We start from the raw sequence: 25,666 nt of genomic DNA, 5'->3' as shown, positions 1-25,666 counted from the left end.
CTCAATGCAGTCCAAATGTGATTATTTGCTCCTTTTGTGGTAACATGATAGTATTCATTCATTCATATTGATCTTGTGGTACATTAAAAATCCCAGCATTTTTCCCCTAAGAAAAACAGCTCCCCAACCACACTGCCACCATCTTTTACTTCTGCTGGAGATTTTGGGGGACCTAAATATAACACGACTTTCCCTGCATCCTTGCTGATTTCATTCAACCCTACTTCCTAGCATAAGGTATTTTTGATTGTGACTGTAATAGTCACAAAGCAATAACTTTTCTCTAATCCATGTATTTAACAAATACATCATATTGAATTCAATTCACAATTCTCTATCTTTTCCACAAGAGTGGTATAAGATATATTGTTAAATGTTTTGTTCAAATCTATGTGCCTCTGTTCTATCACTTTATTAATCTTGTCAAAAATGACTTAAGCATGTCATGAATTTTTCTTGCTTTGTGTATATTTGTTCATATTGTTCTCTATGTCTGGAATACCGTTCTTCCTTCCTCTTTTCCTCTTCAATTCCCAAGCCCTTTTTCCAATAGAATATAAAAGTTCCTTGAGGATAGGGATTGCTCCAGTTTTGATTTTCATCAATGATTAATCAATTCAGTGATTAAAACTGCATTATTTTAAAATAATTTTTAATTTTAATTTAATAATTGTTTTTAATAATTTTTTAATTATTGCATTAATAGACATTCAAAATGTCTGCCACTTCCATCTGCTATTGAGTTATTGTGTCCAACTCACTCCATTTGGTATTTTCTTGGCAAAGATGTCAATTTCCATTTCGTTGTCAAGCTTGTTTTATAGGTGAGGAAACCAAGACAAAAAAAGGTTAAATGATTTACCCAGGATCATCTAACTAGTAAGTGTCTGAGATCAAGTTTGAATTTAGGAAGAGATTTCTTGGCTCTAGGCTCAGCCCTCTATCCACTATATCTTCTGATTGCTTAAACTGCCCTTTAACCATCTTAAAATCCTTTTAGTCAATAAAGACCTTTTGTCTCCCATAGCACTTTTGGGAGACAACTTTCTGATACACTTTGTGTATGTGTTGTATATATTATCTTTCAATTAGAATAATGCCTTATACCAATACAAAGCACAGGTGTTTATTGAATAAATGTTTGCAATAATGACCCCTCGACTGGAGGCAAAATTCACTAATTAATTCCAAGTGTGGCTGCTCACACAAGATTGCTTTGAGTTAATAATTCTTGTTATTTTTCAATTAGACCAAAATGAATTGAAACAAATATTCCATTACATTATTTGCAAACCCTTATCATTATACAGTTATGACAAAAGCAGTACAAAAAGAACCAAAGATCTTTTTTTCCAGTAAATTATTGTAAACAAATACTCTGGATGACCCTTATGTAGATTATGGATCTTGAATTCTCTCTACTGGCTAGAGATACATATAGATATGCCACAGAACAACATTTATTCGAATAAATTTGCTTGTCTCAACTGGAATTCACATTTAAGTTCAATTATTTCTGGGGAAATATTACATGCCTAGCAATTTATAATTTTTTTTTTAATCCAGAAAGAGTCAAAGCAATCTATGATAGATGTTAACTTATGCTTGTGGAAGATGCCAAGTATATATTTTAATGGTTATGAACCAGTTGATAGAGAATTCCTGACAGCCATTGACATTTTCCAAACCAATCAATGGGCAGCTATGGTGACAACCCCAGAGTATAGCTGAATAACCTGTTTAAAGACCTATGGAAACTGCCAAGAGATTTAAAGGTTTACAAAGTGCATATGTAATCTCATTTGATCTTCACAACAATCTTGTGAAGTAAATATTATTCCCATTTTACTAATCCTGAGAGAGTTTAAGGCTTACAGAATAAGTTTTCCTGATTCTAAGTCTCAGTTTCCCCATCTGTAAAGTGAGATGAAAAATGAATAGCAATATTTTTGCCAAGAAAACTCCATATGGGGTCATGAAGACATGAATGATAAAATAACATGAGGCATTGTGGGAGAAGTATATATCTGTATATGGTACCCTTGCCAGAATTACTCTGACCATTGTAGATTTTAAGAGTCAACTACTTTAGGAGGTGTGGCTGGATCAGGAATCAAAAATCTTAGAACCCTTTCTTACTATATTAAGGCTTGCATCCTTAGTGAGATTTCAATGAACCATGTTTACTTATTTGACTTGGGCTTTGAAGTTTCCAAAGGAAGAGAGAAAGATTTATAACTTTCATGTTTCTCAGTGGAGGGACCAGTTAGAAGCCTCGTGTATATTGATGAAGCACAGAAAAGCCCTCCGAGAAAGGAGACAAATTGACATGCATGTTCACTGCCAAGAAAGGAGAAAGTCCTACTAAAAAATCTGTTTGCAAACAAATTGACGGAAAGTCATCTTGTACTGAGTTACACAACTGGGCTGGTTGCCAGTCTACAAAATGGCCTTAGAAAATGGAAGGATCATTCATTACAACTACCTATTGTCCATAAGGGGAGTTAGCTGAATTTCCTGGTGAGTGGAGAGAGAGAAGTGAGTGTGATTCAGCCAAGAAGTTCAGTGAAGAGCCTACCCATCGGTCACTAATAAACTGTTAAAAGTCAGACAATTGCTTATGCAAGGAGAAGCTAGAGCTAAAAAGGGTAGGTAGCACAGGCTGTACCTATCATGTAGGTTGTAGCTCACAACTGATTCTATCCCAGATGAGAGGAGCTGAATCCAAAGACATCCTCTTTTCTGCACAGTTTTCTTCTTGTGAATGTCCTTACAGAACCACGGAGCTTAGAGTTGAATGATTAGAACTCCTGGGCCATATACATGTCTGTACTGAAATTTTCAGGGGTCCTCAAACTATGGCCCGCAGGCCAGATGCTGCAGCTGAGGACATTTATCCCCCTCACCCAGGGCTATGAAGTTTCTTTGTTTAAAGGCCCACAAAACAAAGTTTTCGTTTTTACTGCAGTCTGGCTCTCCAACAGTCTGAGGGACAATGAACTGGCCCTCTATTTAAAAAGTTTGATCATCTTCAATTTTTCATCCCTTGGCTCCACTACATTTTTCTATGTTCACCTCTAATCCTTAGAGAATAAAAACTCCCTAAAGGCAAAAAATAAATTTTATTTTTATCTTGCATCTATCTCTAGAGCCTAAGAGAGGATTGAGCATAGAGTAAGAGCTAAATGAAAGCTTATTAAATTGAATTGTAAAGATTCATTTGTATTCAACTATGATAGGACAAAAGAGAATTAAAATATTAAAGCTATAAATGACCTTACAATGTTTTAAAAGATTATATTATATAATATATATTATTGCTATATATAATTTTATATAATTATATATAAATAAACAATTTTTATATAATATAAAATAAAAATATATAATTATACATAATAAATTTATATAATAAAATTTTAATTTTATATAACCCCTTATAATCTTCCCCTTTGCCTCACCCCTCCCAGCAAGAAGAAAATATTTTTAAGAAAAAATAGAAAAAAAAGTGGTCAATATATTGAAAAAAAACTGCTATCTTGTACAATGGTCCACACCCATGGAACCCAACCACTTGAAAAGAGTGAAGTAGTTTTCTATTTCTTTTTGGAGGGATAAACCTGTTTTTGTGGGGTTTTTGTTTTTACAATTTCACAACACTGAGCTTCAATTATTATTGCTGCTGCCATTTCCATCCCTGTATTCTTTTTGTTATTTCACTCTGTATCAGTTCATGTATCTTCCTATGCCTCTTTGTATTCCTTTTGTTCAGTTCTTTTCTTATACTCTAGTAATACTTTATTACATTCATGTACTACAATTTGTTTAGCCGTTCCTCAATAGTCACTTTATTTCCTTTTCTTTTCCACCAAGAAAACTGATACTGTCAGTTTTTCTTTTTTAAATGTTTCAAGCTTCTCTTTTTGCCATTGACCTCAGGCTTTCTCCCTTTTAGTAGTCTCCGCGTGAAAGCCACTTGCAGAATTGTTGCACCTACAATGCATTAATACGCCTTTTTACAGCCCACCGGACATTGTCTATCCCCCTCCTTAGCTATCTGGGTGGAAGAGGAAAACTCAAGGTTCTTTTTAGCGGCATTTCTCTGATGACTTGGAGCTTTCTTTCATATGGCGGTTACAACTTTGCGATTCTTTCTGAGAACTGCCTGTTCAAACCCATCCACCAATTATCTATTGGGAAATGATTTTGGTCATAAAGCGCTACTTGGACACATATGTACATCTGTGTACATGTATGCATAGTATGTATATTTGTGTGTAGATATTTCTTGTCCTGTATGTGTATATGTATGGACCACGCACACATATGTGGGTATGTGAGTATACACAGACTCAGTCAACTAGATTATTAGTGACTGGAGTACCAGGCCCGTAGTCGGGAAGACATCTCCTGAATTAAACTTCCGCCTCCTTGCCGCTTGCAAGCTGTGGGACCTGAGCAAGTCACTTAACCCTGTTTGCCTCAGTTAGCTCGTCTGTAAAGTTAATTAGAAAAGGAAAAGGCAAACCGCTTCCGTGCCTTCATCAAGAAAACTTCAAATGGGGAAATTAGAATTGGACACAACTTAACAATGACACATATGCGCACACATATAGTCCTTGACGCCAAATGCTATTGACTTTTGGAACATTTTACGCGTGTGTACACACCATCACACGCCCCGAGTGTACATCTGTGTGTGTGACGTGCATGCGTTAGCTCAGATTTTGAGATTCTCTCCTCTGGTCTATAATCATTAAGAGACTATACTTTTTTACAATTATTTCACAAATGAATTCAGCAACGTGTGCTCGTAAATGCACACACAGGCCCGACGAGATGCCGTTTTTCCAAGGAGATACCACCGCGGCCGCGTTGGCCGTGTCTATATCTCACTGGTCCTAGTCCGGGGGGGGCGGGGCTAAGCTGCAGTCGCTCTGCAGCCTCGGTGGGTGGCCCCAGCAGGGGCCCTCCTCCCCCGCCTCCCGGCCGCCCCGCCCCGCCCCGCCCGCAGCTCCGCCTCCCTGCTGTCGTCGCGGAGCTAGGCCGGCAGAGGGCGGTGTGGGCATTTGCGCTCAGAGATCCGGGAGCGAAGGAACCTGGCGGCCGCCGTCTATTTCCCTCGTCGGCCGCAATGGTTTTTCCCAGACTCCCCCGCGGGTAAACAGACATGGCCGACGAAGGTGGCGGAGGAGAACCAAACATGGGGAACCACCTGCAGCTCATGCCCGGTAACCGCCCGGCCGTCTACGCCCCCGGGGGAGCGGAGCGGGGCGGGGGAGGCGGGGCTCGGGGCCGCGGGGCCTCGCACTAGGCGGGGAGCAGGACCAAGGGGATCCCGAGCCGGACGGAGGCTGGTGTCTCGCGGCCCGGAGAACCGAGCCAGCCTGGCTAGCGGCCGGAAAGGCGGTGCTGCCGGGTCGGGGGCGGGGGGAAGAGGAGGAGGCGGTGAAGGGAGAAGAGGGCGGGGCGTCTCGTTTGAGAGTATCGGCGGGGGGAGCGGAGACCCCCGCCTTGTACTCCTCCGTGAAACCCCCCCAGTTCTACCCCCTGTCAAGTCTCCGCGGCATCGCTCAGCCTCCTCTGGGACTCTCGGGACTCTTCTCGTGTCCCTCGGAGTCCTTGCCGGGGAGGACTCCGGGGTGGCCTCCTCCGTTCCCCCCCACAGCTCCGGTAGAATGTAAGCTCCTTGAGGGCAGGGCCGTTTCGTCTTGGCCTTTGTGGCCCCGGGCCTGGCACGTAGTGGGCGCTCAATAAAGGCTGGCTCGAGACGGGGCGCTACCGACCTGGCGGAATCCTGGCCAAGGGCGGCCGGACCCGGAGGCAACCTGGGGTGTGGAGCGGGCGCCGTCACCGCCGCGCGTGTCCTCGACCCACCTCCGTGATCTCCGTGACTCCCCCAGCCCCTCCCCTTCTCAGGGCCTAGTCTGGAAGCTTGCCCGACGGCGGAATTGCCGGGGTGCCCCTTTTACAGGCGTGGAAACAGAGGCCAGGCTCCCTCGCCCAGTGACCTTCCTCACAGCGTGATGATGGAAAGGCGCATGGAGACGGCCCAGCCCATTGGGGTTACTCCCAGCTGGGAGGGGGAACCCCAGAGACCCTTGCTAAACCGCACTGGCCACAGTGCCCAGAAAAGGGGAACAAAGTAATTTCAGAAATTAAGTACAAACTTAGACACCAAAGATGATACTTAGTAAATTTTTACGTAGACATTTGCCAAAGCACTGTTTCACAAGTTAGAATGTAAGTTCCATGAAGGGAGAGACTTTCTGCTTTTTCATTTGTTATCTTTCCGACTTAGCACAGTGCCTGACACATCAGGATCAATTGATAAGTTTTATGATCAATTGATAAGCAAGTTCCAAGTGCTGTGCTAAGCACTAGGAATACAAAAAGAGGCTAAAAATGTGATTGATTGAAGGATGGATATAATTAATTTTGAACGTGAGAAGAGAGGTATTCTATATTAATTTGGAAGCAGAATTAGGCATAAAGTAAAGGGGAAAGAGAATAGATTCCAGTTTCCAGAAATTCCAGTTACCAAATAGATATCTTTCTGGAAAAAAAAGTACACAGAAGGCTGTTTGGATGAATACTCAAAGCCAAGCTTGCTGATTTACCTTCTTATGTCCATTTAAATCTTAATTGGTCTAAGAGTTAAGTTATGTTTTTCTTCCCCCCAACCCCCTTGAACAGTATGTCAGGTGATTTCTTTTATCTACCAAGTCCAGTTTTTCAGCAATGGTAGCAGGGGGGGAAAGTACAGATAGTGTTGTATTTATTGCTGCAGTAAAGTGAGTCATCAGTCTTTATGGATTCCCAGATTGACCAAAATCGCACACTGAACAAATATTGGCGTTTGCTTTGTCAAGAATTATCAGTAGCCACAGAGTCCACATATGTTGCTAATCTAATAATAATGTTTTTCCAATAAGTATGGATTTTAATTGTACAAAGACCTTATACATTATTCATAAATCCGTGCAATAAAAGCTATTTTGTGTGGTCTTCCTACTGAGCTCTAAGGAAATGGCTTAATATTTAAGAAATAGGGGGAATCTATCCTAGCCAGCTGGAACATTAACAGATAGCAAAGCAGCTAAGTAGTGGTAAGTGGGCTTTAGCCAAATATTTTTCAAGGACACCCGTTATACAAGAAAACTATAGGCAAAGGTAACTAATAGGATTCAGATTATTTAAAACAATATTTTTAAATGAAAGTTTTAACTAAAAATATTAACTTTTTCTTGACAAAGCTGTGGAATTAAAAACTTTAGAATAATGGACACATTCAACATGCAGAATGAAAATTAATGCAGCCATATTTGTACAAAGAATGAATTAAATTTCAAGTTAGAAGAATTTGTCATATTGCAGTTCTTAGATACTTGGAATTGCATGGTAGTAATAATTCAGTTAATTAAACATTTTCATATTCTTAGTGAAAATTAATATAATTCATTACTGTCACAATAAGTTTTCAGTAGATTTCTTTGAGATAACTCCTTAATTTTCAAGAGTTAGTAAAAAAATACAGCACTTCTACTATATTGAGATACACTTGTATTCTGAACCATTTTGTTCCATATGTTGGAATGTATAGCCATATATTGAAGTATATCCATGTATTGGAATATTTCAGATTTGATTAAAAATATTGTACACACATTTATTAAATTTTTGTTTGTGCATTACCTTTCTCTTTATTAGTTTGAACATAGGAGAGTGACTAGACCCATGATTTCATTGATATTAGTGAGCTCTGGGATGAGCTTGACCCTTTCTCTGCAAGATATAGTTTTAGGAAGTTACTTAGAATACCCCAAATTGCTCGGAGATCAAACAGTATATGTCAAAGGTGATACGTAAGCCTAGGATTTCCTGGCACCAGGAGGGCTCTACATTCACTCCACCATTCTGAATATACTCAGGGTGAAATACATCTATAGTATGTATATTGTGAAAAAGATTACAAACTACCTGCTATATGCACTACGATATGATGGCCACTGGTAGTATAGAAATGAAATGGCACTATCCCTTTTACTGAGAAGCTGCAGTCTAGTTGGCTGGGGTGCAGAATAAGGCAGCTACCGGCCTGAGAGCCAAATTGAATACCTGGAAAATGTTGAAAAAGCAAAGTTCTGTAATAGGATGGGTGGAGTCAAAGTGAAAGAGAATCTACCTGAAAGGGAGAAGGGAGACTTGTGAGTGGTATGGAAGCAGGAAATTATAGGATGAGATTGGGAGCAGCAGGTAGACTAATATAGCTGGATCATAGGGTATGGGAAGAGGAACAGTATGCATTCAGGCTGGAGTTAGATTGTGGATGGCCTTAAATTATGGCCTAAGGAATTAGGTGTTTTCCTTGGTAAGCAGTGTGAAGCTGAAAGGTAGAGAAGAGTGTTTTCTCTCAGACTCCTCTCCTTTGGAAAATCTCTCTTGCGGTGATGTGTAAGATGCATTAGTGAGGAGAGGAAGACTATTGGCTGGCAGCTGATGGCATAGTGGAATGATTATTGATCTTGGAGTCAGGAAGATTATATATAGTTCAGATACTGCTTATGACACTTCGTGTGACCCTAACATAATTTCTGTTTGCCTCAATTTTCTAATCTATAAAGTAAAGGTTATAAGACTTTACTTATAACTCTCTCAGTTCCTTGCATTCTCTCTAACTGCTGCCCCCATACCTGAAATTCTTTCTCCTCAGCTTTGCTTCCTTCATGTTCCCACTAAAATCCTGACTTTTACAGCAAGATTTTCCTAATCCCTGTCAATTCTAGTGCCTTGCTCAGATGATTATTTCCTATTTATTCTGTATGTAACATGCTTATATTTGTATATTTTCTCTCCCCTTAGAGTAAGCTTCTTGCATGGTGCTTAGCATGGTACCATGGGCAATTAATAAATGTTGATTGACTGACTTGATTCCCAGGGTTGTTTTGAGAATAAAATGTGGTAATTTTTATAAAGTGTTTTGCAGACTTTGAAGTACTATATAAATACAAACTACTATTAACTATAGTATGCATTCAAATTAACTCGCAAAGCATTTATTTAATGGAAGTACAAAGGAGGGGAACTATGGCCAGTGTGCTACTTTGTAAGAAGAAAAGGAATACGGGTATAAAAATCACTTGCTTTAAAATTGTTCACCCTGAATTTGCTTTTCATATGTGAAGCTTGAACAGAAAATTTATTGAACTCTCCCTTATTGCATTATAAAAAAAAAAAAATTTTTTTTGAGATGTGCATGTTATTTAGTCAAAGTCTTCTAGTTATTTTTTTATTGCTTTCTCACAAAACAATATTATTTTCTATATAAATTTTAAGAAATTTTCACATTAAGAAATTCATTGTCTTTTTTCATATTTAGTGATTGATAACAGTCAAACTAGAGAAGATTCACAATTTAGCATGACCAGAAAGAATGTTGTAAAGATTCCAAAGTTAACAAGCATTTATTAAGCTGGGGAGTATTGAGGCCAGGCAAAAAATAGTCTCTCTCAAAGGAGCTCCTAGTAAAGATGACTAATTGTGAATCACATATTCACACAATATTAATGCTAGGAGAGATTTTAAAGAACATCTAAGTCAACCTGCTGATTTTTTTAATTGAAGAAACTGAGGAACAGTAAGGGAAGACTTACCTGAGATCATACTTAAAGGGTAAAGAGAACTAACTGATTCCTAAGCAATATTCTGATTCCAAGTCAGGGATTGGCTTGAGCTGGCTTGAACTAGCAGGTAATTGTTCAGTTGTCAGGGTGAACATTTAATAGATCTCAAATACTGACAAATGCTATGAATCAGAAATTGCTTCTTTTTCTTTTTCTGTTTTTTTTTATTGTCTAGAATTAAAAGTTATTGAGAAAAAATTAATAATTTAAATTAAACTTAAAAGAAGAGAAAAGGGAAAAGCACCTATTGTCTGAGTTACACTGTGCTAAATGCTTTACAAATATCTCATATGAGCTTCACAACAACCCTGTGAGGTAAATACGGTTGTTATCCCCATTTTACAGATGTGGAAACTAAGATAGGACAGAAGTTAAATGATTTGCCTAGGGACAGAGACTGGTAAGTGTCTGAGGATGGATTTGAATTCAAGTTTTCCATATTCCAAGTGTCAAGCTCTACTGCCACCACTAGCTGGTTGTACATTTTTCAGTACATCCCTCTTCTGAGTCTGTTGCTCTTTCTTCTCTGCCAGTTCTGTCTGTTGAAGATGTCATTTTATTTTCTTTGATACAGTTTTTTTTTTTTTTGCAAGCAGACAAAAAAATTAGGTTTTTTAATGTGTTTTTATTGGAAACATAAGAGATCATTTCTTTTAGAGGAAGAGTTCTTAACTTTATCATTGTAAAGGAGCTCTCTGGCAGTATGACAAAGCCTGTGGACCTTTTATTAGAATAATGTCTCTTTTAAAAAATTCATTTAGAGTGAGAATAAAGATTTTTCTTCTCAAGTTCGTGTATCCTCTGAAATTTATCCATGGATCCCAGGTCAAAACTTCGTTTTAGTGGGATATATGCCCAAAACTTTGAATGTGAAACTTTCATTAAAATGCATTTTGACAAGTTACTTCACTTTTTTAAAACTATATATATGTATATTTTTTTTTACTGCTTATTAGCAGAAAATGAAGAAGATGATGAAATGGAAGTTGAAGATCAGGACAGCCAAGAAGCCAAAAAACCTAATATCATAAATTTTGACACCAGCCTGCCAACATCTCATATGGTGTGTACTTTTGGTTATAATCCTGATCAGAGCTACTTTTAGCTAACATGTTCCTACAAGTTATTAGAAATAGTGACTATGCTGTCATCCAATATAACCTAATACAACTCTCTATGGAGGAACATATTAGTCATTTACTAATACACAAGTCTTCTGTAATGAAATAGTTTTGAAAAATCTGTACTTAAGTATGTGTTTGTGAAAAGAAATCTGAATCATGGCTCCCAAACCTTTTGAGTGTAAGGAATCTTAGTAGAAAACAATTTTTGACCCCCACATTATTAATATCTATTGAATTAGGAAATAAGTTACAATACAAAACTACTTTGAATTCAGAAATGCTTTTAAATGAACTTCTATTTTCTTAAATATTTATGTGCATTTGAATAACAGTTGCAAGATATTGTATATATAGTTTGCCAAAAAAGTGTTTGTTATGCTGATCATCATTGGGTGTTTTGTTGAAGGTTAATGATGCTGAAAGTACATGTAGATTCATGTGCCCCTTTTTATAACTTCTTAGCTCACATATTGGAAACTTTCTGAATTTAATCCCATGGTTAGAGTAAAATTTTATACATTAATCACAGAATCCTATTAGCACTACAATTAACTTAGTGTAATGTTCAACTTTACACATTACTGCAATAGTATTTTATAATGCTTTAAAATGTCATTTCAGTTTAGACTTTTGAATCTATCGGTATTTCTCTTTGTTTATATCATATTAATACTGTTTAATAAACACAAGATTGTGCTTTCATATCTGTGAAGTCATTGTGTGTATGTATTCTTAAATAGTATCTGGGCTCTGATATGGAAGAATTTCATGGCAGGACTTTGCATGATGATGACAGCTGTCAGGTGATTCCAGTTTTGCCACAGGTGATGATGATGTTGATTCCTGGACAAACCTTACCTCTTCAACTTTTTCGTCCTCAAGAAGTTAGCATGGTGCGGAATTTAATTCAGAAAGATAGGACTTTTGCAGTTCTAGCATACAGGTAAAACATTTGAATAAATATTTTGTGTAGTTTGTTTTCTTTAATCAAAAGCAATTGATTACTGTCCTTCAGTCAATCAGTAAACAATTATGCATGTTCGGAGATGGTATGTGGTGCTATGAATTAATATATTTTATTGATAGAACTATAAAAATACTATTTGGGAAAGTTGATAACTTTCACTGTACAAATTTGTATTTGTGTGACTGTATAAACACACACACATATACAAATAAATATTTGTACACACTACTGACAAATCTAGGATTAGATTTTGAATATTTTTATATTTTATACACTATTGAAGTTCTCAAAAATATTGATGTTCTCAGATGCTTGAATTGTTTTGAGAATTCTTAATTTTAAAAGTTTTATAAATTTCAGTGAGTGCCATAGAATATACAGTTAAACAAATTCAGTTTTTAATCCTAAAAATTTTACTTAAAGAGAAGAATTTTTTTATTTTGCTATAAAACTTGATTTTACAAAGGACAGATTTCTTATCAAAATGGCAAATTCATGATTTGTATGACTACAATCCAATGGTATAGAAAGGCTAAACTTAAATATTGTAAAAGGGAATATAGAAAATTGGAGCTTGAGGCAGGAAACAATATTGAGGAGGGATCCAAAGAAATATCATAGCTAACCTTTGATGTATAAAATGAATGAAAGTGAATCTTCACAGTATTTTCTTGTCCTAAATAAATAGCTATCTTTTCTTCAAAATTGCTCATGTACTTTCACTAACTCTAAATATGATTTTTTTAAAAAGGGGCTAGAGTAAACAATGAGTTGTTTTGTGAAGTTTATATATATATTTAGTGCCTTTAGTAGCTTTTCATGTATTGATATTGAAATTTTAGACAACTGAACAGATTTTTTTTTTTTAAACCATATCTTCAGTAACATACAGGAAAGGGAAGCACATTTTGGGACAACAGCTGAAATATATGCCTATCGGGAAGAGCAAGACTTTGGAATTGAAATAGTAAAAGTGAAAGCTGTAGGAAGACAGAGGTTCAAAGTACTTGAAATAAGAACACAATCAGATGGGTAAGAAATTGTTATGTGTGCTTTAAAAGTTGGACCTTTTTTATCTTTCTAACTTAAGCCATTTCTTAATAGGTTCATATGATTATCCTTTAAAAAAGAAAACAATTTGAACTTTCCTATATTTTCATATTGTAATAGAACATTATCATGTTTCCTGTTACAGGAAAAGAACTCTTTACAGGCTGAGTTTCCATTCATAGTTCTATTCCAATAAAGATCTAACTGTATCCATCCATGCAGTATGGGATCTGGGCAGGGCTCTGTGGAAGAGTCTTTCTTTCATAAATGATTGAGGTGTTCAGAGTATACTGGCTCAACTTTGCAGGCCATGATTGTACAGTAATCAAACAATCAGTAAACATTAAGTGCTTATTGTATGCCAAGTACTGTGCTAAACACTGGGTATACAAAAAGAGGCAAAACATAATCTCTATCTTCAAGGAGTTCCCAATCTAATGGGGAAGACTATATGCCAACAAATTTGTACAAAGCAAACTATCTCCAGGATAAATAGGAACCATTCATAGAGGGAATGCCCTGGAATTAAAAGTGGTTTGGGATAGGCATCCTGTGGTAGATGAGATATTTTCTCTCAGAAGGCAGGAATTGAATTTTTTCCTGCTTTTGCTTAATAATTAAAAATACAGAACTTGGGCACATTACAGACATCCAAGAACTGCTTGGGGTTTAATCAACATAAGCCATCCAGGTGTTATGGCAAGGCTCTTTGTGTGTGTGTGTGTGGTTTTTTTTTTTTTTTTTTACTGTCTTAAGTTTTATTTCTGTTTGGAGCTTAACTCAGTTTAATCTCTTAGCACTATAAAAAAGCATTTGGCTTGATACAAGCAATTGCTTAATCTTTTGAACATTTTGTGTTGTTGTTCATCAGTTGTTTTAGTTGTGTCCAAATCTTTATGACTCTTTTTGGGCGTTTTCTTAACAAAGATACTAGATTGGTTTTGCTGTTCCTTCTCCAGCTCATTTTACAGATGAGGGTGCTGAAGAAACAGTTAGATGACTTGTCCAGGGCCACACACAGCTATTAAGTTTCTGAAGCTAGATTTGCACTCTCTCTTCTTGACTCCAGACTTGGCACTTTATCTGCCCATTGAATAACTATGTGTTAATGATTATCATTGATGCTTTAAAAGTATGAAAATCCCAAAACAAGCACATTTGGGAGAACAGAATGGAAGAATTTATAATAGGCCAGGAAGAAGTAGTGAATTGATCTGGTAAAAAGCATTGTAACTTCACAGGCCATTTTATCAATTTAATTTTTGCTAATTTAAAAAAAATTCACATCATGAAGGGTTTTGTTTTGTTTTGTTTTGTTTTTTTCTTAATGCAGTACTCTGAAGGGCTGGGATTTGTTCATTTTTTTAACCATCACTTAAAGGACAACTGACATTGAATGTTGTGCTTCCTATATATTATTTTTGGTACCTGCAGAGTTACTATTTAAACACAAGATGGCAGTATATCAATATCTATGAAACTGGTTCAGGAATGCAAAGCATATGACTGAATACCATCTACACCCAGAGCTAGAAGGGATCTTTGAAAGGACATTGTCCTTTTGTACTCAAATGAGACCAAAATTAAACTATCTCAAAAAGTAGAAAATCTGTCCTTCTACAAAAGATAATAGACTACTTTAACAACCTTTGCTGGGAATTCTTCATGTGTAATTTAAATCACAGGCAGACAATAAATGGGTACTACCCTTTTGTATCACTTCAAATACCCATGAAGTCTGTACCATGTAGTCTTTTCAATTCTTGGAAAAATATCTTAGAATCCTGAGACTCCTTCTATAGGTCTTATATCATTCCTTGAATAATTTTTGCTACTCTTATAAATTTTCTGAATCTTTCAACTTGTGAATGTCACCAGGGCCTTGAACAAACTACAATGGCAATAAAATTTAAAGCTGTTATATGCATGAAGATAATTACAAATAGTTCATTTTTGGTTCTACTGGATTCATAAAATGCATGGTAAACCTTTTGCTTGTAGTTTACTGATCTTGTCTGTTACTCATAAATTTTAAATATGATTTGTCATATGAAATTATAGTTTTCTGACATAAACAAAATATTTTTCTTAATTTTGTCATTAACAACTTTTGAGGAGATGAGTATTTTCAATTCTGTGCATGTTCATATAATCATTTATTTGCTGTTTAACAAGTTTGGACAACAGCAAAAATAAGATTGGGAATTTTAAATCATTTTAATTCATGTTTGAGTAGGGCAAAAGATTTTCCCTCAAGGTTTTTAGTAAACATCCCTACTGTTAAAGGAATCCTTACTTAAGAGATCCATTTTAAAATTTCTTTTGAGTATTCCCCCATCAATGCATCCTTTGCAATTTCCTGTAGCGAAAACTAGTCATCTAGCAGCTAACTCTGGTTATTTGCCACACCAGATTTTGCCAAGTTGATAGTGAGACACGAGGCATACACATTGCATTGCTAAGCATCTCAAGATGGTAAGACCTGTCAGACTTGGATTATCCTGACATAATCTCCTAGAACCCAAAGTCATTTCCATGCCATGATGAGGAATCAAAATAAGACTGTGGTAGAGAGGAGTTATCCTTAGTTATTTTCACATCATACCTACATACTGTGGAGGTCATATATAACCAGTTTTATTGAACATAAAAATGCAAGTATCAGTTTGTCTTTCATAGTCTTCATTTGTTAGGATAGTAATTAATTTAAAAAACTCATTTTAGAAGCCTCAAATGTAACTAATGATGGAGCCACAGACCTTGCTTTTAGAAAATCATTGGGTATTTTATTGAGATGCTGTAAAATAAGAATATTTTGATGAACTGCTTTTAAAAAAGTGAATAGCATGGTATATTGAATTTGAGGTGTTCTATTTGCTCACTTGTTTAGAATACTATGCCTTTTAGTATCAGGAAAAGATCAATGCTTTCTAATATAAATCCATTTCACTCAAATTTGAGGGCAATAAATTTATTTTCTGTCTGCCTAGTATAGCCAATTTTTAGTTGTTCTCTGGTAATGTTGGAAATAATGAATGATATTTGAAATCCATAAACAATATTTTAACTTGGAAGAGATAGTATGGCCTAATTGAAAAGACTCTAGGTATGGAAACAAAACCCCAACTCTGCTATTCAGCTTTCTTATTACTTCAGATCTCCTTTGATATTGATTAATTTGTTTCTTCTCCCTCAGTTTTAGTTTCTGAACTTGTAAAAAATGGAAAGACATGTTTGTGTAGGACATATTTCTTAGGACATTTTGAGTAAATTATTCTTAAAATTTTTTAAAGCCTTTAATGTGCTATATACACATATGTTATTAACCTCATTTTAATCTCTTTTCTCTATAATAATCAGCTAGATCATTTAGTATTTTTCCTTCTTTTTCTTAAAATGCTTTTTCTAAAAGTCAAACAAGGGGAAGCCTGAAGGGCTCTAGCTAATTCACAGAATAGATAATCAGTACTTGATTTTATGTTGACTTTTGGTAAAATTACTTTTGTAATTGTCATATGTTATACAACTTTATACAAGATCTCTCTTCCTGATTCTTCTTTAGGATTAAACTACCATCGATCAAGCTATCCTCTGTTAGAATTAGAGCATAATGGTATAATGTGTGAACTGTTTTCTTTCTGAAAAGGTATTTTGATTATTGACATGTCACTACATGAATGAAATATGAATAACTTTACAATTTGTGTTTTTAGAGAAATTTTATCTCTTCCAGATTTGGAATCCGAATCTAGTTCGTTTTTACTTTAATTGTTCCTCATGTGTTCTTGTCTTGTCACAGAATCCAGCAAGCAAAAGTACAGATCCTTCCTGAACGAGTATTGCCTTCAACCATGTCTGCAATCCAGTTGGAATCTCTTAATAGGTGCCAGCTTTTTCCATCTTCAAAACCTGTATCATGGGAAGACCACTGTTCACCTCAGTGGTGGCAGAAGTATCAGAAGGTGAGAACAAGTTATTTCTGCCTCTTTTAAAATTATGCAAAGCCACTCACTCATTCTGTTGCTTTTTGGAGACTGCTCATAATTTACATTACCTTTTACAATATTTTGCTGCAAAATTCCAGGCTTTGTGTTTGCTGTCTATAAATCTGCTCCTCTACAAATATAGTTTTTTTTTTTAGCCTTAGAATTATAAGAGACTATTGCGATTAGTTCATCCAACCAAGTCAAATTCTCCAAGGATCTCGAGGATTGGCCTTAAAAAAAAAAAAAAAAAAAATTGATGTTTGTTTGGAATTTGTTGCTCTTAAAAGTATTGGCAGTGAGGGGCAGCTAGGTAGGTAGCACAGTGCATAGAGCATCAGCCTGAAGTCAGGAGAACCTGAGTACAAATCTGGCCTCAGACACAATACTTCTTAGCTGTGTGACTCTGGGCAAGTCACTTAACCCCAGATGCCTCAGCTATATATAGCTGGTTGTGCAAAATTGTTTAAATAGATTATTTTTGCATTTTACAAAAGTGAAGTAACAGAATTGTTTTTGGTTATTCATTTGTGGGATGTTACATCTCTTTCCAAGTTTCAGATAGAATGTATGTTTTTTTTGTTTGTTTGTTTTATGGTTTCTGCCTAAGGACCTGCCTGGTCTCCCACATTAGAAGTATATGTACTCAACACTATACTAACCAGGAAGGTTGATATTTTTGGTTGGCTTTTTCAAGTTTAATTTAGAAGTATATTCCTTAAAGTTAAAAACAAAGTTTTCAGTTCTGAGTATAGAAATCTAGCATTATAGTTTCTCTGGTCTTTTATAGGTAAAATGGCTGGATGTGTTTAATTTAACTTTTATATCAAATTGTTAGAAGTGTAAAATAATATGCTAGATTTACAAGTTAAAATATAACACTTTGTATGTCTTGACCAAAGAGAGCTCAAAAGATCACCAGAAGGCAAAATGTTTAAGATTCCCCACTTCCTTTTAGTCAAGTAGGTTATTGCCATTATTCTTTTCATCATATGACTTTTTCTGACCTTTTTAAACAGAAGGGATTTAAACACGCAGGTGGGTTAGTTTGCCAGATGTGTGGCTGTCCACACTTACTGGTTTGGTTTATGGTTTTGACAGATTCACTACAAGACTTTGGAATCATTTAGCTCAAGTATGCAACAGTTTACCAGCCTGTGAAATGAATGTAATGACAATGCGTGTGATTTTTAATTAGTGTTAAGTGACTCAGGATTCTCATTGGACACACATTATGCAAACTGCTCTCATTATACATCTCCAAACAACTTGCAGACTTATATCTTCTTGACATTTTAACAATATTATTACTAATGTCTGACATTTACAATTTCTGTATGGAGGTTCATCTTCCCCTTCTCTCCAATTGTACTCTTTATTTTGCTTCATTTTTTCCTTTGCATTACTTTTAGTACATTGATAGTTACAAAATGCAAGGTGTCCTTTCTTATTCCTTTGTTTAAAAATCAGGTTAAGTAGATAACATATTCTTTTAACTCACAAGACTTAGAAACTCTGGTTATCAAAATTGTTCAAAGAAAATGATTCATGTCTTTTTTATAGTAGTGTACCTAGAAAGTATGAACATTTTGCTACTATCCCCATGCTTGAATTGATGAGTGCTTCTCTTAGAAAAGGATGCAAATGAATGTATTTTCTTCTACAATTTATATGTTCTGGATACTGAAGAAGTATGTGCCTGCCCCAAGGAGTTCCTTTAATGTTCTGAATATTTTTGTAGATGTACATTTTAAATATCCCTGCTTTTCCTCTGACCTATCCATCTGCTGCCAATTTGGAAAGTTTATTAGTTTATTTTGCTCAGAAATAGTAATCATTATGCTTTATTTCTTTTCTCCTATTATGTTATTAGTTCAAGCAACATGTAGTGATTAGAAAGCCAACCTCAGAAGTCAGATATTGGCTTCCAAGCACACCTCTTACATGTGGTGGCTGTGTGACCCTAGACAAGTCATATGATACCTTGGGGCCTTAGGCAACTCTCTAAGACTTTTAAATTATGTACCAGATGCTGATCTGCATTGGTAGAAAGGGGGAAAAGTGGGAAGAAAAGGGATGTGGATTAGCCTTTATGGAGTATCTTCTATGCCTCAGCTGGATGGCACAATGGGAAGAGCATTGGGCTGGAATTGAGAAGATTCATTTTTGTGGATTCAAATCTGGCCTCAGATACTTGGCTAGCTGTGTGACCCTTGGCAAATCACTTCACCCTAATGCCTTAGTTTCTGATCTATAAAATGAACTGGAATAGGAAATGGCAAGTTATTTGAGAATGCTTGCTAAGAAAACCTCAAAGTGGGGTCACAAAGAATTGGGCATGGCAAAAAAACAATTGAACAACAATAGCTCTATGAGCCAGGCACTGTGCTAATCCTATTTGATCCTTCTAACAACTCTGAAATACAGTAGGTACTATTATTAGCTTCATTTTATAATTGGGGAAACTGAGGCAGCCAGTAGTTAACTGACTTCCAGGGTTACATGGCTAGTCAGTGTCTGAGGCTAAATTTCAACTCAAATTGTCCTGACTCCAGGAAAGGATCTTGATAATCAGATCTCATTAAAGTGTAGAGCATAGGAAAGATAATAAAGGCAGAGTTTGGTAGAAAGAAAGAAAGAATTAGGGGAAAGAAAAAGAAGAGAGCACTTAGAAATGAAGAAACTGAAGAAAGCAGAGAAAAGGAGGTAGAGAAAAAATATGTAATGGATTGACAGGAAAAGAGGGAAGCTGGGAAGGGGAGAATGCAAAGAGGGAGGATAGCTGGGGTGAAAAGGAAGCAGAATTGTTTAGGACAAACCTCAGAAATACTCCCCATGGCTTTTGTGCCTAAAGCCTTCCTGGGTTGGAAAAAAGGAGGGGGAATACATTAAAGAGCACAGGGAGAAAGGATTGCTCTTGTTGCTCTGTAAACTTTCCAGATGTTTAGGTCCCAAGAAAGCCCTTTAGGAGCATATCCATATCTCAGATATGGAATATAGCTATGTTGTGGGAATCAGCATCTTTAAACATTTACCTGCATTACTCCTAATTTGCTTGTAGCTTTAAGATTTTTAGATGGCCATGACATTTGCAAATCCTAATTAATCAGTTTGACTGGTATTTCAAGGATATTTATCAATTCAGTAGGCAATTGTGAGCACAGACCAGACTCTTCTGTGCATAAGAAAGCATCTTACAACTTTTAAATCATTGGATCTTGGGTCTTCCTGACCAGAAGAGAAGTCTAGCCAAGAAAAGAGAAACTCTGTGTGTGTGTGTATGTGTGTGTGTGCATGCACACATGCACTTAATGAATGCATGTGGTATGATAGCAGAACAGGGGGACACAGGTACCACCAATATGAGAACCTTATTCATGTGCTGCCATTTCAGTATTTTAGCCAGCAAAAACTTCGGCTATTGTGATTGAGTCCTCTGAAATGTTTTCTTTAGAAAGTTGTAAGGCTCAGTTTATTCCTTTCTTCACAAAATTAAATCCAGGTATTCCAAAATCCTTAAAAATGCATAAGTGGACCTTGTCTCCATCTTGCAGCAGTAGTTGAGGTGATGTGGTTCAGGAGATATTTAGATGCTTCATGGCTCAGTCCCTCCAGCATGTGCTAATCAGGTTGCCACACACTTTTGCAGCAGAAAAGATGCTTAATGGCAGGAGTGCACATCATCACCTGCAGAGAGTGATTCGTCCACCAGCTATACTGCTTATCCAGACATACTGAAGGCTAAACCTCTGCAGGAATGTAAAGGATCCAGGTGTGTAGTGTCCCTCAGATGTATGCAATAAACCTTGAGATTGTTTGCACACACCTTCTCTCCACTTGTAGAATAGAATATTTGACACTAAAGTCTGTACATCCTTAAAAGTATCAAAAGTACCCAGGCTTCAGGAAGTGGTTTTATCCAAGTATAGTCAGAATATTGAAGGACCCACGCAATAAGAAACATGCCCTTCTCTATATCATCTGACAATGGAAGATCAGAATAGGGAAAAAAATGTACTTGGCCATCAACTGTGAGTGGTTTTAGAATCATTCAGCGGGAATGTTCCTTCTTTAAGTCTTATTTTGAAATCTTTGGCTTTGCTGTTATTTAAAGTTGCTCTTTTACCAGACACAGCTGTTGGTGTTTATTTGTTGGGTTTATTAAGAGTCCAGCTGTCATGAAGATGGGTAAAAAAACCTGTATATTGACTTTCTTTTTGAGGGTAACAAAAGTGTTATTTCTTTGAATGACCTGTTTTCTCATTAATGGGAATTCTAATGTATTAAAACGAAATTTTATTTTTAAAGATAGTTCTAAACCCAGCAAACTATAGAAATATTTATTTTAAAACAAAATGATGCACAGATGCCTAACTTTCTATTTTTTTCTCTTAAACTAAGTCTTGTTTTTTCTTAGTTTATTGTGCTGAGGAATATATACTGTGTACATACACACACACACACATACAAAATGTACTGTAGGAATCATTACAAAAAAACCCAAATCAACCCATCATAGCCATATCACTTGTCCCATGACCACTTTGTACCCTTCATTCTCCGTATAGAAGCAGGAGTTTTTAAATTAATCTTTTTAAGTGTTTACTGAATTTTTTTAAAACATTAAACATCCCACAAAATTATTTTTCTAGCCACTTACTTCCAATTGGGGTATTTCTAGAAGAGCACAAATGAATAACAACTAAGTTATTTGGATAAAAGATATTTTCACTTGTATGCTTGATAGGACATGCCCTTTGGTTTCATTGGGAATGTAATTAATAGTGATGATTTGGCATTTGAAATTTTTTTTCTCCATGAGCTCTGTTGCATTCTTGCCATCTCTTTAAGTTACTTTATGTGCTTTTGACAGTCTTGTTAAGAAACCCAAAAAAAGAAAAATTAGTAGTTCTGAGTTTCTTAAGAAATAGTTCATGTTGTAGACATACTCAAAACATTTTTTGAAAAAGATATCTTTAAATTTTCAGTTTATTGTATGATACAACAATAAGATAGGATCCTCTAAAATTTGGGAATTTTGAAATTCCTTAAATGTTTTTGCTAACTCTTTTGTAAAAATGTTCAATTCTATAAACTGCTCACATTTTTGTTTTTCTTCCCGGGTTATTTATACCTTCTGAATCCAATTCTTTCTGTGCAACAAGGGAACTGTTCAGTTCTGCACACATATATTGTATCTAGGATATACTGTAACCTATTTAACATGTAAAAGACTGCTTGCCATCTGGGGGAGGGGGTGGAGGGAGGGAGGGGAAAAATCAGAACAGAAGTGAGTGCAAGGAATAGTGTTGTAAAAAAATTACCCTGGCATGGATTCTGTCAATAAAAAGTTAATAAAAAAAAAAAAAGAGAGAGAGAGATTGAAATCTGGTTTAATCCTTTAATGTTACATATGAAGCCCAGAGAGCTTAAGTGCTTTGTCCAATGGGGTCATACAAACTTCACAAGTAGGATTTCAACCCAAGACCTATGACAGCATACCAGCATGAAATCACATTATAATGGTTATTTTTTATATAGGAAAAGAGAAAAAAAAATTCTGATCCAGTGGGAAACACCAGCAGTTTTTTAAAGCCATTTTATATGCAGTTCCTATTATTTATATTAAAATGTGATCATTTCCATTATAAAAAAAATTTCTGGGTACTGCTCCAAAGATTGAACATACATGTTTATGTCTAAATGTTCAGTATTATTTTGCCTGATTTCTTTTGGGAAAAAAAAGAAAGAAAGGAATTATGCTATTTGAAAGGAATGTTAGCACTTTCAGTTCTCTATAATTTTGATTCCTAACTGAGGTGAAACTATGTACAAAATGGATTCTAGAATTCTGTGATGTTAGAAGTAAAAAAAAATTGTTCCTCAAAAAAAAAAAAAATCAATTCTTTTTCATGTATTTCTGATCTTTGATACAATATTTATTTAACTGTACATAGTTGACAGGAAAGAGTAAATCTGGTGTACTATATTAACTTTATGATGCCTTCATGTCAGAATAAACTGTAAAATCTTCATAGTAAAATAATTCTTAGAAAAATTTTACAGATAAGGAAACTGAGACCCAGAGAGCTTGTGATTGTCCAACACAGCAGTCAAGCAGAAGCTAAATTACCAACAAAGTCCCATCCCCACATTTTTTCATCACAAAACACTATTCCTTTAATTTTATAGTAGGAATTCATTTATCATATGAAGCATTTAATGTTCTTGTATAAGATTTTTTTTCTTTAGATAGAATTATAGATTTGAGCTGGGAGAGAGCTTAAAGAGGTCTTTGAGTCCCATCTCGTCATTTTACAAATGACCTAACAGGCTTAGAGAGGAGAAGCAGCTTGCCCAATGTCACCCAGCAGTAATAACAAATATAAAATTTTAACTGAAGTCCTCTCATTCAAATCTAAGCCCTTTCCAAGTTACTTTCTTACCTCTTCAACATGGTATTCTGTTGGCAAAAATTTACAATTTTTTTTCTTTTAATAAAAGCTTTTGGAAGTAAAAGTAACATGTGTGTTTGCATTAGTGGGAGGAGAAATAGCTATTCTTTAAAATTCATGTTATTTATGGCATTTTAAGCATGACATTATTTGATGAGTTAAAAATGTAGAAATCTAGTTTCTTAATTTTCAGTTTATTACAGCATTGCTTGCATGATCTAGGGATTAGGAACTTAATAGAATTTCAGCAAACTGAAATTTTTATGAATTTTTTTTTAGATTTCTTGTTAGAAAGTAGCAAACGAAGTCATAGAACTCTTGAAAAACAAGATTGGTATAGATATGTATATTTATGGCTAAGCTTCATTAAGAGCAAAAATCGTAAGCCTTTATTATATAATTAAAAGAACTTCACAACGTTGTTAGTATCATGAAGGATCTGTAGCTCTCATTGGTGTCAGAATTTATTTTCAATAATATTTTGCTTTCATATTGTCAATGCCTCTTACCTAGTATTAAAGGAGTCTAAATACTTATTCTTTTCTGTTAAGCCTATATGTTCAGCATAGATACACAAACTTTTGGCTTTCCTTGCAGAACTAGTAACCAGTCTAATATCTTTACTCCAGAGCTCTATAATTAATTCTCTGAACAAAATTAGAAAGTACAATTAAAGTAGGCATCATTTATTAAACATCTATTTGAAAACACTGTGGGTCTTCCTGTGCAACAAGAGAACTATTCGGTTCTGCACACATATATTGTATCTAGGAAATACTGTGACATATTTAACATGTATAGGACTGCTTGCCATCTGGGGGCGGGGGTAGAGGGAGGGAGGAGAAAAGTCGGAACAGAAGTGAGTGCAAGGGATAATGTAAAAAATTACCCAGGCATGGGTTCTGTCAATAAAAAGTTATAATTATTAAAAAAGAAAGAAAGAAAGAAAGAGAGAGAGAGAGAACACACTGTTGGGTGGGCAGGGAGATGATTGAACTTTGTGTTTAGGTTTCTTGAACATTGAAAAGTATTTAGTGTTTGTTATCTACAAAGTATCACTGTAAAATATTTGATATTTTCTCCTTCTAAACATAAGGTTTGGGGGTTGGGGTTGATTTTTAACCAATTTCCAAGCTAACCAGAAAAATTTTGGAAGTTTTAACTCAGTTGGTTCTACTGAATTGATTCTGCTCACACTCTCTTGTGATGACTCATTGTTACATAAAGTATATGCCCATTTTTCTTTCAGTGGTTTCTGCCACTACTTGTGGGCCAGTCATCTTTGATATTTGTGCAAGCACTCCAGTGATATCCACTAGGTATCTCTTTTTCTCCAGTGGAGAAAATGGAATAAATTAGGGCTTAAATCAAATTCTGGAAATAGGCATATCACTCTAAAGGCAAGAATTTTCCATTGTATTTGAGGGAAAGTGGTGTTATGTTTTCATGACACTTGTTATATTCTCACTGGATCTGGTTACCAGCAAGTTCTAGGTAAGTAAATATTGTTTCCATTGAGACATGTGCGATAACAGCATCTTGTTTTTCAGCCCATTAGTATGAGTTTAATAAGTTCTAACTCCACATTGAATTCTGTTTTGAGATTTTAATGCAAATACAGTGGAAACTAGATAAAAAGTAGAAATTATGTGAAATGTCCCAGTGATATTTTAAAAATCTGTTCTTCTTTTCATATTCACTTTATTCTTTTACATTTCCTAAGTTGTCTTCAGCATTTGTTTTAATATGCATACCTTTCAGTAGTATTCAAGATTGAAATGCTTAATAGCAGCTTATACGCAAAGTAAAGCCATTGTTTAAATGATTCATATAACTGACTTGCATTGAGATTACATCAATAGTTTACCCATCTGCCCGCTTGTTTCAAGTAAAAATGGTTGTCTTATTCAAACACAAAGAATACTTTTTGACCTTTCAATAGAAATAAATCCATAGTGCTTCCATGTACAGATTTGTGTTCTTTTAAAATATAAAAACCTTTCACTAGACCACAGGTGATTTAAAAATAAATCATATAGTTATTTCATTTTTATTCAATTGAGTGAACATTTGTTAATTGTTTGTTAGGTGTAAGGCACTGCACTATCAAAATGGCTCTAGGCACTGGAGACACAAATCAGTCAGTCAACAAGCACTGTGTGCATGGCACCATGCTACAGGGCACCGCACTAAGCACTAGGGAGACTTAGAATGGCAAAAACTCAGACTTGATGCCTCCAAAGAGACATGTTCTAACAGTGGAAATAACTTCCGAAAGATTGTACATTCAGTAGGCAGTGTGGATGTAATATAATCAGTTAGCTAGGTAGCTCCATAAATAGAGCACTTAGCCTGGATTTAGGAAGACCTGAGTTTGAATGTGGCTTCAAACATTTACTTAGCT

At 35.7% G+C, this 25,666-nt stretch overlaps 1 protein-coding gene across 3 annotated transcripts in view; it reads left to right on the top strand.

The window, feature by feature from the left end:
- The first annotated feature begins 4,886 nt into the window (after positions 1-4,886).
- The window catches only part of CRBN (cereblon), a 36,894-nt gene continuing 16,114 nt past the window's right edge, over positions 4,887-25,666 (top strand). Inside the window, exons 1-5 of one of the 3 annotated variants that reach the window (XM_051981085.1) lie at positions 4,887-5,231; positions 10,643-10,746; positions 11,548-11,750; positions 12,657-12,806; positions 16,624-16,786. In XM_051981085.1, coding sequence (XP_051837045.1) covers positions 5,171-5,231; positions 10,643-10,746; positions 11,548-11,750; positions 12,657-12,806; positions 16,624-16,786 — 681 coding nt within the window. In that variant the 5' untranslated portion in view covers positions 4,887-5,170. Of the gene's footprint in view, positions 5,232-10,639; positions 10,747-11,547; positions 11,751-12,656; positions 12,807-16,623; positions 16,787-25,666 lie in introns of those variants that run through there. The other 2 variants (XM_051981078.1, XM_051981092.1) reach the window with 2 other exon arrangements.

Source organism: Antechinus flavipes, chromosome 1 (assembly GCF_016432865.1).
Source record: "Antechinus flavipes isolate AdamAnt ecotype Samford, QLD, Australia chromosome 1, AdamAnt_v2, whole genome shotgun sequence".
Lineage (NCBI taxonomy): Eukaryota > Metazoa > Chordata > Mammalia > Dasyuromorphia > Dasyuridae > Antechinus > Antechinus flavipes.
This window is presented reverse-complemented; position numbering and strand designations above follow the sequence as displayed.